The sequence below is a fragment of the Polyodon spathula genome, chromosome 4 (genome assembly GCF_017654505.1).
Source record: "Polyodon spathula isolate WHYD16114869_AA chromosome 4, ASM1765450v1, whole genome shotgun sequence".
NCBI lineage: Eukaryota > Metazoa > Chordata > Actinopteri > Acipenseriformes > Polyodontidae > Polyodon > Polyodon spathula.
Window position 1 is genome coordinate 54,877,645 of NC_054537.1, and position 14,852 is coordinate 54,892,496.

At 43.2% G+C, this 14,852-nt stretch overlaps 1 protein-coding gene across 1 annotated transcript in view; it reads right to left on the bottom strand.

Annotated features, from left to right (window-relative positions):
• Nucleotides 1-14,852, bottom strand: part of LOC121313953 (collagen alpha-6(VI) chain-like) — a 74,541-nt gene that overhangs the window by 1,681 nt on the left and 58,008 nt on the right. The window contains exons 36-39 of the mRNA XM_041246726.1: nucleotides 10,574-11,266; nucleotides 9,889-9,994; nucleotides 9,048-9,139; nucleotides 8,407-8,583 (exon numbers count right to left, since the gene is read on the bottom strand). Of these exons, the coding sequence (XP_041102660.1) occupies nucleotides 8,407-8,583; nucleotides 9,048-9,139; nucleotides 9,889-9,994; nucleotides 10,574-11,266 (1,068 nt within the window). The remainder of the gene's footprint in view (nucleotides 1-8,406; nucleotides 8,584-9,047; nucleotides 9,140-9,888; nucleotides 9,995-10,573; nucleotides 11,267-14,852) is intronic.

The window sequence follows — 14,852 nt, forward strand, 5'->3', positions numbered from 1 at the left end:
ATAGCACTCCAAACTTATCTAGAGATCTCTGTTTATGTAAGAAGTGTATTGTGCCGGTATGTAAAATAAAGCATGTTTAAATCAGCTGAATTTGAAAAATTACTTTCCTTTGATCAAGCTCTGCATTTGCTTAGCAACATGGCATGACTTGCAACAATGCATTTTGCCCGCTCATTCTGTTGGGTTTGAATGAATGCAAGATACTGTAGTTACCAAAATTAGATGCGTTAAAAAATATTCACGAGCATTGTCTCAACACGTTGTGTGTGTATATATAATCTGTCTTGAATTTATTCAAATCCAATTAACAAAAACACTATGTACTTTGCGCTGTTCCATATTGCACCCTGTGATAAACAGATGTGGAGCTTGACATGTGACAAGTAATTCAGCCATCTTCATTTGTAAAATAACCAGTACTTGATAATAGTTCATGAGGTATCCTTTATCTATATCAGGGGTCGGCAACCAATGGTACGCAAGATGATTTCGTATGGCACTAACACTGCTAATCCAATTAAGGGCACGTAAAGGTCTAAAGAAAATATTTTGTAATTTACATATACCAATAATGTGTTACATTCACAAAGACGTATAGCATATATAATTTAAATAGATAATACTTGTTCCCTTTCAACTCGAAAATAACCATCAACGTATGGGATATTGCCGTCAGGCGGTAGGATTGGCTGAGCTTTATAGCAAAGCTGCCGATAGGCCTCCGCACGAGTTGACGTGTAAGCCCGCCCCCCTGGGAGCTTACTATACGCAGCGCGCGGGGACTCTCTTCCTCTTTTGCCTTCAGCCTTTGTAGGACTCTGAGCATGTAAGTTCTCTCTGTGAGATTTACTTTTCACTGATTGTACTCGACAGCCTTGAGCTTGAGAATGACTCGAACTCTTCGCCCGAGCGGGGAAGAACTGCAAATAAAGTCACAACTGAGGAAACTCGTGATCTATATATTATCTATATATATGATATTATATATAATATATAAGATGGATGAAAGTGCTACCTTTCACGATATTTTGCTTCGGCATCGCGTTCACGGGGAGACCCCCGAAAGCCGTTGCCCCTCTGTCTTCCTTCTTCTTTCATATTTAAACCATCATAATATATATATATATATATATATATATATATATATATATATATATATATATATATATATATATATATATATTATATATATTTTGTTGGGTTTTTGCATGTCTATTCTCCCTAACAGGTATTGAATAGAATTTAGAGGACACTTTGCGCGCCTGTAAGGCCACGCAATTTGCAGCCTCAGTCTTGCTTCTCACCAGACCCGGAGTTTAACCTGCTACTTGCAGCCACTCTTAAAACTACCACCCGCTGATTGTGTTCATCTCACAGCATGGTCGCTGTCTTCGGTAGCTATGCTACTAATATCTGCACTCAGTGCGGCTGCAGTTCCTCAAAAAAAAAAAAAAAAAAAAACTTTTTCCCATACAAATACATAAGAAAGACTATCGCCAATGACAACTTTCATTGCCCCTTACCAACAGATAAGTATAGCACAACTCCATTGTCTTTTAAGACCAAGACACTGTACTAGCACTTAGCGTCTCCGCTCTGCGGGTCAGCTGACACTTCTGCGTCTAATGCATAGCATTTTTACGCTCAGTACACGCGCTTCGGCGTTTCCAGTGTCAGCGCCTTGGCGCTTTGGTGTAGCGCTTCGGCTCTGTGCTTCGTGTCTCCGCACTTGGGGCTTGGTGCACGCACCTCGATACTGAGTTGGAGGTGTTGGACACCAATGACCCCTTGTGGTCACTGGTGGAGCGAGCAACTCGCCACCTAGGGGTTGAGTGGCCAGCCGTAGAATTGCCTTGGCGGTCACTGTTTGAGTCGCTGTCTGTGCGATCTCCACAGCCCAGGATGCTCCCAGCCTTCCTGGACTTTATTAAGGAGGTGCAATCCACCTGGCGGGCCCCAGCCTCTTCACCGGCAACTTTGCGGAAAGCTTCCACGTTTGCCATGCAGGGAGCGAGTGAGGCGGGACTGGCGTCCTTTCCACAAGTCGATGTCGCCTTCGCGGCCCTAGTCAAGACACCGACACTCTCGGGCCTAACTAAGGACCCTGCATGTCCTAATAGACAGTGCAGGACTACGGAGGTCCATTTAAAAAAGGGCTATGCAGCGGCTACAGAGGCAGTTAGACTGTCCAACATGGCCAGCCTCCTCTCAGTCTACTAGGCGCCGCTGGTGAAGGATCTCCCAGAGCATCTTTCGGCGTCTCTGAGGGTTCGGAATTGGTGCTGGTCGCTCAATTCCTCGTCAAGATAGCCCAGCTAAACGCTCAGACCCAGGGCAGGAGTACTGAGTTACTAGTAGTTGCCAGAAGGCAGCTCTGGCTCTCGCAGGCGAGAGTCCAAGAGCCTGACAAGGCCCAGTTACTAGACGCTCCCATCACACCGGGGCACACGTTTGGCCTAGCGGTGGAGGAGATGCTACAGCGCTCTGCTAAAGCTTGGAAGGCATCTCAGCAAATGGCGAAGATGTGGCCGCATAAGCCCTTCCAGCCTAAGCGCCAACAGGAGCATCAATGGCATAGAATGCCACCACAGCACCTACCTCGGCCGCGGGGTGCTAAGACACCTCCTTCAGCTGCAGCAGCGCGCAGTCAGCCTCCATTTTCAGGACCGCAGCGCGGAGAGTGGCGCAGTAAGGGAGGTGGCAGACCATGTCCCCGTGTTTCTGGCCAGCCCCTTCGCGAACGAACGTAGCCAAAAAAGCCCTGAAATCTTCAGGCAGCCGTCAACCCACCCCTACACTGTCCTACAGCTCCAGTTCTGGCAACAATGCACCAACGACATCTGGGTGCGGAAGACTATATCCACCGGGTACACCCTTCAGTTCCGGTTAAAACCTCCCCCCTTCAGGAGGGTGGTAGTAACTGTAGTGAAGGACTCGGTTCAGTCCTCAGCTCTGAATGTGGAAAAACAGGCATTGCTCAGGAAGTGTGCCATTCAACAAGTAGACCCTGCTTTGTTCGACCAGGGATTCTATTCCAAATACTTCCTAGTGCCCAAGAAGGACGGCAGGTTCTGCCCTATTTTAGATCTGCGAGTACTGAACAAATACCTGTGGGTATTATCGTTCAGGATGCTTACGCACAGGCACGTCATCCAGTCTGTCCAACTCGGCGACTGGTTTACCACCGTGGACCTGACAGATGCGTACTTTCACGTTCCCATCTGCCCGGGTCACAGGAAGTATCTGCGCTTCGCATTTCAGAGCAGGGTGTAAGAGTTTGGTGTCCTCCCATTTGGTCTGTCACTAGCTCCTCGAACCTTTTCGAAGTGTATGGACGCTATTCTGGCTCCTCTGAGGGCCCAGGGCGTCCGACTGCTGAACTATCTAGACGACTGGCTCGTCTGCGCGCAGTCAAAGGAGCAGCTGGCACAGCACACAGTGATGGTTACAAACCATCTTCGGCGGCTAGGTCTGAAGATCAATTCAGAAAAGAGCCACCTCGTGCCAAGCCAACAGATCAAATTTTTGGGTCTACATCTGGACTCAGTGTCGACACAAAGAGTTGCCTCCCTGGAGCGGTGCCTCTCCCTATTCAGGTTGAGAGAAACAGTCAGCATGGGGCTGTGCCAACGCATGCTGGGGTTGATGGCTGCCGCCTCACAAGCCCTTCCTTTGGGTTTATTACACCAGAGACCTCTACAGGCCTGGTTCAATGCCTTCGCGTTGCATCTGCGGAGAGACAAACACCGCAGGTTGACAGTATCCCAGACCTGCTGGGAAGCATTACGCCGGTGGAAAGTTCCATCGAACATCTGCCAGGGCGTGCGATTGGGTCCCATCTTCCGGAGGGAGGTGATTACGACCGACGCCTCCAACCAAGGTTGGGGAGCAGTCTGGAACGGCTCAGGGACCCGCGGAGTGTGGTCAGGACCCTGGAGATCAGCCCACATCAACGCTATGGAGCTCAGAGCAGTGGACCTTGCCCTTCGGCACTTCTTGCCAGTACTTCTAGGCAAGCACATGTTGGTGCGGTCAGACAACACCACGGTTGTGGCGTATATCAACTGCCAGGGCGGCCTACGGTCCCTTTGCCTTTACCGGATGATAGCACGGCTGTTGCTATGGGCACAGCCGCGCTTGACCTCTCTGCACGAGGTTCACCTACCGGGCAGAGCCAATTATGCAGAGGATCTCCTAACCAGGGGAGGCCCTCTTGCAGGGGAATGGCGTCTCCACCCCCAGGTGGTAGAACGCATCTGGGAATGGTTTGGCAGGGCACAAGTGGATCTCTTCGCTTCGCGAGAGACCACGCATTGCCTCCTATGGTTCTCGGTGAGGGACCTCGACAGCCCCCCTAGGAGTCGATGCACTGGCTCACGAATGGCCGCCAGGACTCCTATATGCTTTTCCACTGATCCCGATGCTCCTCACCTTCTTGGGGAAGGTCAGGGTAGAGCAAGCGTCAGTGATACTGGTCGCTCCTCGGTGGCCTCGGAGGATATGGTTCCTGAGCTTGGTGCAGCTGCTACATGGTCAGCCCCTGGAGCTTCCCCTGCGAGCAGACCTATTGTCCCAGGCCGAAGGACGGCTTTGGCACCCGAACCCCAAGCTCATGCAGCTATGGACTTGGCCCCTGAACGGGAGCGCATGTCAGCCTTAGGGCTTTCGACGGTGGTGATTTCGACCATTCAGAGTGCTAGGGTGCCCTCTACTAGGTCGCAGTATGCGTACAAGTGGCAGTTGTTCCAGGATTGGTGTCTGGTGGGGGGCCATGACCCAATCTCTTGTCCTATGGCAGTGATATTACAATTTCTTCAGAAACTGTTAGATGAAGGGAAGTCTCCCGCTACACTTAAAGTGTATTTAGCCGCCATATCGGCTTGCCATGTACGAATTGACGGATTATCACCAGGTTGCCATTTTCTGGCATCTCAGTTCCTTAAAGGAGCAAGACGCTTGCGACCTCCAAGAACGACCAGCTTACCGTCATGGAGCTTTGGCGTGGTGCTAGAAGCCCTTACCAAGGCACCATTCGAGCCTCTCCACACAGTGGATATGAAGCTCATGTCTAAACAGAACAACTGTTCATATGCCACGGTTCTAAGACCTTGGGTCAGCTGTTGTCAAAACAACGCCTTTCCCACTGGATAGTGGATGCTATTAAATTAGCCTATGAGTCTGCAGGCCTTCCACCACCAGGGCAGTTGAAGGCGTGTTCCACTAGGGGTATGGCAACGTCCTGGGCCCTCTTTAGAAGGGTGCCAGTGTATTACATTTGTGCGGCAGCCAGTTGGGCTACACCGCATACTTTTATGAGGTTCTACCGATTAGACGTGCTGGATTCCTCTGCACCATTATTTGGAGCATCTGTACTACACTCTATGGCACCTCAGGATGCCAATATTATGTTTAATACCCCACCTTAGGACAGGTGTCATTGTGAGCACAGATGCTGAGGCGCAGCTCCGCATATGGCTAGATGCATTGCCTACCCAGTTGCGTAATGACGTAAGTCTGTCCTACTGCCGAGAATCCTCCCTCGCGACGGCTTGGGTACACTGTTCCCATACCTTGATGGTTATTTTCGAATTGAAAGGGAACGATAGGTTGCAGATGCAACCCTGGTTCCCTGAAAGAGAAAATAACCATCAAGCTGCGAGGTCGCTCCGGAAGCCTTCAAGGCCTGAAGAGCAAAAGAGGAAGAGAGTCTCCGCGCGCTGCATATAGTAAGCTCCCAGGGGAGCTCACACGGAGGCCTATCGGCAGCTTTGTTATAAAGCTCAGCCAATCCTACTGCCTGACGGCAATATTCCATACGTTGATGGTTATTTTCTTTTTCAGGGAACCAGGGTTGCATCCACAACATATCGTTTTATACGTTTGTATTAATTCATCCATTTATTGATCCATCGACTGTAAAGTGAGGGGATATTTTATAATTACTCGTGCACACAACATACTGCGTTTTACGTTGTGTGTGCCGCATTGCGTGATATTTTACAACGCTGTAAAACATGTTCATAAGTAAAGATAAGAAGTTGGTGGGTTATTTTCGCAAAATGTCTGCTCCCAAGAAAGCAAAAATAGATGTCCGTTTATTTCCGCCTTCTTGGACAGACGAATTTGGAGTTCTTCAAAAGAGGGACCGTGCTGTTTGTGCTTTCTTTTGTGAAACTGTTGTTTGTCGCACATCAAGTGTTCAACGACATTTTCAAATGAAGTATGAAAAATCCATTCCTGACAAAGTTGACAAGATTGAAGCAATCAAAAAAGCTGTGGTGGGATACGAGAAGCAAAGCACTGTTTTTCAACGCTTTATAATAAGTAAAAACGAAGACACAGAAGCAAATTACAAAATTGCACACTGCATTGCAAAAAATGGAGAGCCGTTTACAAATGGGGAATATGTAAAATAAGCTTTCCTCAGCAGTTCAGAGGTCCTGTTCAATGATTTGCAAATAAATATGTGATCGTATCTAGAATAAAATAACTGCTTGTCTCTGCCAGAATAGTTGAGAGACTAGCTCGTAATAATGAAAAGCAGACAATTGCATTAAAAGACGCCGCAGTGTTGTGGGATACGAGAAGCAAAGCACTGTTTTTCAACGCTTTAATATAAGTAAAAACGAAGACACAGAAGCAAATTACAAAATTGCACACTGCATTGCAAAAAATGGAGAGCCGTTTACAAATGGGGAGTATGTAAAAGAAGCTTTCCTCAGCAGTTCAGAGGTCCTGTTCAATGATTTGCAAATAAATATGTGATCGTATCTAGAATAAAATAACTGCTTGTCTCTGCCAGAATAGTTGAGAGACTAGCTCGTAATAATGAAAAGCAGACAATTGCATTAAAAGACGCCGCAGTGTTAAGCATTGCAATTCATGAGAGTGTGGATATAAATAATATACCACGTTTGGCAATTGTTGCAAGGTACTGTACTTCTGATGAAATTCGAGAGGAACTTTGTTGCCTAAAAAGGCTGCATGGCACAACAAAAGGGGAAGATACAATGGAAGGGATATGTAAAGCTACTTCACAACGGCCAACAACAGTCAAATTTCACTGTATCATCCATCAAGAAAACCTGTGTGTTAAAATTTCTGATTCGGAGCTAAACGATATGATGAATACAGTAGTGTGAATTGTGAATTTCCTTGTTGCTCGATCTGCTTTGACTACCAAAGTTTAAAACACTGCTACAGGAGATGGACCGTGCTTTTAACGACATTCCACTTAACAGCAATGTTCGGTGCCTAAGTCGTGGCAAGGTTTTGGTGCGGTACATGAACTGTTTTGATGCAATCAAGCTCTTTTTGACAGAAAAAGGGCAAAACTACCCCAAACTGGATGATGACAAATGGCTGTGGAAGCTCCTGTTCCTAACTGACATCACCGCTCACCTAAACAAAATCAACCTCCGTTTCCTGGGTGCAGGGCAAACTCTTCTGGATCTTTAGAAACATGGAAGGCATTTGTTGCAAAACTAGGACTTTTTTTTTTTTTTCTCGGGATATTCAAACTTTGACTTTCAGCTACTTCCAACATCTAAAAGATCTATTGACATGTTGCACTGTCAGTGTCGATGAGATTGGAATGTACATGCAAGCGTTGGAATCCGAATTTTGACAGATTTCAAAATTTCCAGTAATTTGGGCCAATGTTTTCTAATTAAACCTGACCAATTCAACGAGAAGGACTTGAATGTGTCTGTATTTCAGTGGATGGGTATTGAAGATTTTGAAATGCAGTTAAAATAACTCAGATTTGTGGTCATCAAAGTTTAGGAATCTGCGGCGTGCACTTGAAGCTACTGAGAGAGATCAAGGGGCCTCTATTCTGACCTGCTGGACGTCCCTGCCTGTGAAATTGAACAGTTTGAAGAAAGCTGCGTTTGTAATGCTTTCAGCATTTGGATCCACATACCTGTCTGAACACATTTTTACACATGAAATCAGTCCTCAGTCCCACTTGGTGCCAGTTAACAACTGATCGTTCAGAAGCCTGTGTGCCGCTCAAAGTATCCAAATACGTGTCGGATATTGTAAAAGTCAGCAAGGAAAAGCATGGATAAGGATCACATTAAACTGGTAAGTTTGCCTTTTAATTTAATTTTAAAGTGATGTGCCTTAAATGCATTTTAAAGCCCTTTATTTACTTTGTATGTCACTTTGTGTACATATTTTTGTAAAATAACAATGTATATATATATATATATATATATATATATATATATATATATATATATATATATATATAGTTTTATACTTTTGAATGCTAAAATGTATTACTAGCACGCAAAACCTTAAATTAGAGTGAATAAAACGAGATCTAGTACGTCACTTTGGAAAGGTTGCTGACCCCAGATCTATATCTCGGTTTATGACACAAGACCCATGCACACTTACCTTTGGAAGGGCATGCCTGAAGACACTCATGCTTAGTATTGAACCGGTTTTCATTACCAGCGCAGCCTCCATACAAGAATGGGACACACAAACGAGTGCTTTTATTATAAAACCACTTTATCTTCTGAAATCCTCTGCAAAGGTTACCAAGATCCCTCTTCAGAAAACATTGAAATTCTGTAAATGTTAGATAAAATGCATCTCTTAATAACTGTTGATAGGGGAAGAGAATTACCAGTACAGTCAAACAAATATCTTCCAAACTAATTGGGACCAGGGGGTATAAAACTGATTTTTGTCAGATAATAAAATCATGAAAATAGTAGAAAATATAATATTACAATCATAGTAACTTTTAAATGTAGTCAGTAATGTACAGTTAATGCCAGCATGTTAGCAAATTTTCTTAAGAAATCAAAATGTAACAAGCTTCTGGTGACTAAAATTATTAATTGGTGATGGCGTGAAACAAAGAGTTGGAAAATAGAAGTTATTAAAACATGCAATGTTCCTGTGAGAGAATAACTGTACAAAGTGGCTATATTTATAAGTTGTGTTTTTTGATTGGTTATTCGTGTTACATTTGAACTTATTTTGCAGGAACCTTTGAGAACCAATCATATCCTCTATACTCTACTTACTTATAGCAGATGTTGTCAATTTTGTTTCTTCATCTTTTCTTAAATGAATTTTACTCATCAGTTCCAAATCCTCATATTCAGTAGAAAATGTACTGTTCAATAAATAAGACAAGATATGAGTGCTCATTTGGTCAAGTGGGCCATTGTTCCTGATTCACATGTTATCTACTGTATGTAGCAATGTTTAAAAGATTTGCTGGTGACAGTACTTGAGTTACAATACAGCTTGACATATATGAACCACAATTATTTTTAAATTAAAGGGAATATAGCTAATTATGTTTTTTCATAAAACTGTCATATACACATGTGCAATTCTGAAAGAATAATGAAATAATTGAAATTATAACTGGTACTTTATTGGGTTATTGAACTACTCCATATCATTGCAAAAGGAGGTATTTTCTCCTCACCTTTGTTGTCATTAACCAACCTGACATGTTTGCAATCCGTTACATGCTTTAAAACAAAGATACTGCAGATGTTACATTTTCTCTTTAAGACAGTATGGCACCAGATCAGTTTTTAAATTATTTATAAATTATAGCATTTACTTCTTTAAAAAAAAAAAAAATGCACATACTGTATAAGACCATCACAGCACATACAAGAACACAAAAGATAAGATCAATGGAATTATTTCATTAGCTCTTCAGGTTCAGTGTTTTGTTTACTTTTAGAATAAAAGATTATTGTTAGATTTAAACACAATTCAGTATGATTACACTTTCTCTGGTTGTTATGGCTCAATGGATTTAGGATGGTGTAAAAAAGAGCACTTTACTGATTCTATCCCATTCCGTTAGTCTCTTCCATTTGGTAAAAGTTTTGGAAAGTTTACCTTTCTGGTGCGGGCATGAGCACTTCATCACCTTGTTCCTTTTCATGCAAATTGAACATTTCACACTTCCTCTGAAGGATTTTAGGAGGGTAATTATTGATTTTATCTGCAAAATAAAGTATATATATTATGATCTTAGTCTTCAATAGAAAGAAAAACACATTCAAATCACCTTTAATATGAACAAGCTGAGAAGTCAAACTAGGCTATTAATTGTATGCATTAATTCACAACAAGAAAAGCTGCCTTTTTAATTCATAACAAGGACAAAAGAAAGGCAATACTAATAATTGCAGATAACATGTAAATGGTTTAGTTAGCTCAAACACAACAGATTCTATATTAAAATCACCCTGTCAGATTGTTATAGATTGCTACTGGGTGATTGCTGTCTTGCGTTGAGTAATTAACATGTATTCCATTTAATGAATACCAAACAATGCAAAGGAATGTGCATCTGCACACCCTTATTGTAGCCCCATACATGTTAAGCCCATTAAATTATACTACTTGTGCACAGTGTTTTACTGCATGTAATTTTCTTGGAATGTTCTTACTACTACTTACTTTAATTTATACACTACATCATACAATAGTTATTTTTAGCTATTTATATTTTCATAGTTAACGCTTTTGAGAATACCAATCTAATAGTAGATGTACTGATGTTGAGAATTACACTCACTTGCCACGAGGCTGAAGAAAGCATGTGTAAACTTCAGTGCATAATCCATATCCATGTCAAGAACTTTCCCAAGATGACATGAGTGGTGACTAAAAGGAAAACTAGCAAGCTGTTCCACCTCAGTGTCATTGAAAGGACCACCAAAGGTCAATGTAAAAATAGTAAATCCTTGACACTTAGCGTTCAGTGCTATTTCAGCCAGCTTCCTCTTGTCCCAAAAACTAGTGTCTCCTCCAAGTATGGCGAATATAACTTTAGTGCTTCTGGCTTTTGACACCTTTGAAAACAAGTTGTTAATGGTCCACTCCACAGCATGCCCAACTCCAGAATCGCTTTGTAGATGGTGCAAGGATTCCTTGATGTGTCTTTTCATTTGACTCTTTCTGCTATAGGTAACGAAATCAAACTCCAGCTTGACAGGGTTTTGTTCTTCTCTGTTAGTATATCCTGAGGAAGCGTGCTGGACAAGTGCAACCCGAGCCCCAGGATCTGAGGTTCTTGGCTGGTTGGTAATAACAAACTGATCCAGCACTGAGTGTAGAAACTCCTTGGACCTTTCAAAGATATCGCTGCTCACAGTGCGTGAGCTATCAAGAAGAAATGCCACATCCATATCCATCTGTACAGGAGAAGGCTGGATCTTTATTTCGGGACAAGTTGGGCTTGGATTGCAAGTATCTAGAAGCAGAAGAAAAAAGAAAAAAGTTTACGCCTTACTGTATTTTTAATATCTTTACTAGTTGATAAACTGTATTTCTTTAAAATGAACTGTAACAAATAATATACAAAACACGGTGCTCAAATGTAATGGCAGGGTTCTAGTTTGAAAAACCACTTGAACTGTGCTTTTTTTCACTGTACAGTATATTGCCACCAGAATGTCCTTATGTTAATAATAACACTTATTGCGTTCAGTGGGTGTATTTTTTAAGGAAGTAATTAGCTGGCAAAGTGATTTATTTATGTCACTTAACCAGGATAACAAGTGGGATAACGTTTCACGGGTCAAGATCCGGGGATGGACTAAAAGGTTGTTACTTGGAGAGGTAGTTTGAGGAGTGACCTCAGTGGATAGGATAGGAAAGGAAAAAGGTTCTCAGTGGAGAGTGCGGCCTCGGGAACCAGAAAACACATAAGCTAGATTGGCTCGGCAGAGCCCACGACAGGCTCTGCGGAGTGGCAGTCATGTAGGAGGAATAGGCTTATGTGCTGAAGAACCTGGAAAAGGAATGATAGAATAGGGAGCTGTAAATAGAGCCCAATCTCAATTGGAGTAAGATAAAGAGCAGGAGCTGCTAAAGGATAGAGTGTGTGGCCGGGGGTCCACCCTGACTCGGGCAGTGAGAACCCCCCCTCGGTGGAGTTGTGGATGGCGGCGGCCATAGAGGTTGGGAGAAGTGAGCCTCGCTTACCCCCAAAGGTTAGACCCCTTGTTTCTCGCATAGCCCTACACATGTGGGACAAACAAGTTCATGTGCCAATGCATAACATTTATGAAAGGAGGAAAAAAAAACACATACTAGACAAACAAGTGGATTTGTTTGTTTTTTTGGACAAAAGAATGGGTAGAGTGGAATTATGTGTTTACCTGCCGCACAGTGGAGAGGAGCCCCCCCCCCCCCCCCCATTAGGGGGGAAAACCTCTGGTGGAGCTACCTCTCCAGGCATGCTAACAATTTTTTGGTGAGCTGCAGCTATACTGGAAACAGATGTGTGTATGCATGATTCTACTGCTGAGGAGGACCAGCGGCCTAGGCTCTTAATTATATGCTGGTTGATGTTGGCTTTTGCTGCTGAGGTTTGCTGCTCTAATTCTAAAGGAGTGAGGAGTATAGGACTAAGGAGAAAAGGCCCACTTTGGAGACGAGAGAGGCAAGGTGAGTTGAGAACCAATGTCTTGTACTTACTGCATGGGAGAAGCTGGAGAACGGTGGATCCGTAATGAGGAAAGGCTTCTTGCTGTAGATGTATCTAGACACAGCTTCGACAGCTTTATAAATTGACCCTGAGGAAGATGTTCTGTCTTAGAGATGCGAAGCATAATTAGGAAATGAGAATCTGGAACTATGGAGATGTCGTTGGAACGGATGCCGAGAGTAGGGAAGCTGGAAAGGGATGGGACTGTATATTCAGAGCATCTGAGGAATCCAAAGTTAAGTTTAAGCAGTTAAGCACATGACTTCCATGAGTACATCAAAGGGGTTGAAACAGCCTTTTCACAAGATTGATATGAGCGACTGTAGAATATTGGAAGATATAGGAAGTCAAGATGGGCAAGTGGGAGGGGAGCTCTTAGATATGCCACAGAGCATCAGGCGGATTGCTGGGATGGCCAGAAGAATATTGACATGAGAGGGTAATGGAACTGAATTCTGGAGATGTAAGCTTTGACTGTGGAAGCAGAGAGGTGTAGAATGTCTCGTGCGTGGATGATAAAGGCTAGGATCCAGTCTTCTTAAATGGAACTGGCTGAATTTGGGTGTGTTATTTTTGTTTAGTGTTTTTTTTATTTTTTTTTTTGCAGAAGGAGGAGAAAGAAGACCAGTCTGCAGAGTAGGATGATCTTTCTGATTGGGCTAGGGCAGCAGACATGTAATTTCTAGCAGATTGAAGAAGGTTGAAGACAGGAAAACTCACAGGAATACTAGGTGCTGGTATTGCGGAATTAGAGAGGTGCTGGAGATGTAACAGTGTGCGATGAACTGCCATCAGTAGTGGGCAGTGGCCTGCTGTAGACAGCAGAGATCTGCTGAAGTGAGTGAACAAAAACTCATTGTGAGATACAAGTAAATTTAAGCTGCCATGAAGTGCCTCCTTGGGATTGCAGGAGGTTGTTGCACAATTGTCTGTCAACCAGAATTTTGATAGGATGTCAATGTTGGTCTTTAAGGCGATTCACATGGAGCCAAAGATGAGGCTGCTTTCGGGAGAGATGTAGAATGCATTGCTGTGAGGCTGCTGCAAAACCTATTGTCTGAAACGCTGATAAATCGAAGGACATGGTTTCCATACCTGACTGTCCGCTCACATCAAATTCAATGTTAACCTGATTTGAAAATAACTTTTGCAGTGAAAGTACAAGCTAAAATATAGAACTTGTGGTATTATACTGCCACCTGGACATTATGATATAAAACCGTTGGCTTTAGAAAATGCTGCAGGGTAAAATCAATTAGACTGTTGTGATCAATAGTCCAGGTGATTGCACTGTTTATCCTAAATGCTCTGATGCAGTATCATGCCAACACCTGAAATCTGGCGATCTTCTATAATATTGTGGCAAATCTGTGTAGAAAATGAATGACGATGGATTATATTTGGACAGAGGAAAGTTGAATGGGCTGTGGATGCACAGAGTCCGCAGGCGCTGGCTCACAAGCCGATGAAAACTTGGTTAAAAGAGGTATAAAATCAGGGCAAGACCGATCGACAAAATGTTTATCTGCTGATAAGATGGTGGCGACTTTAGCGGCGTATGCTTTATGATACTCGTAGAACACAAAACCCCCGTATCTAACTGAGAGCTCCACGATGTAGAATAAAGTATTGCTCCAGCTTTTGATGGTGGTGTGGAAGTTAATGTCTCGTGACTTGAGTGTAACACTGATATGTTCCCTTTAATTATTTATTTACACCTAATAGAAGGGGCTGTTGAAATCACAGGCGCCTTGTCAGTATAGGCAAGTAAGGCATGGCCTGCTGAGCGTCAGCTATTTGACTATCTATGAAGACATTTAGCATATTCTTTATATATTTATTATTAAATAAAAAATATATTGAATACTTATTGTAGGACAGTTAAGCATCTACATAAGCAAGTTAACATAGGCAGTTGACTTAAATGTCATGAATCCGGCGAGTTGAACTTACTCTCTCCAGTTGTGAAAACGCAGAGGCAGGAAGCTGGAAGACTGCAGTACTGAGGCACAGAGCTCACAGGGCCTCATGAAACTGCCTGGTTACCACGGCAACTTAACACTCCTAGAGAAGGGAGTTGCCGTGGTAACCATGGCATGTGAGGCACCAGTGGAAAGTTGCAGCACAGCAGTGGTTTGTTTTAAAAGTGATGTTATGCAAGTAGGCTTCACGTAATATGTTACAAAGCACGAAACTAGAATGAGAACAAAGCTGGGGTTCCCACGTTGAATTGGGAATTGAAACCAAATTAATATCCTTCCCATTATGATTTTTTTGTGTTGGCTGCTGAATGTAAGTAGCAGTGAATTGCTAAACCAAGAACCCACATGGGGAACAGACGCAAGCGAGATGATTGAGAGAT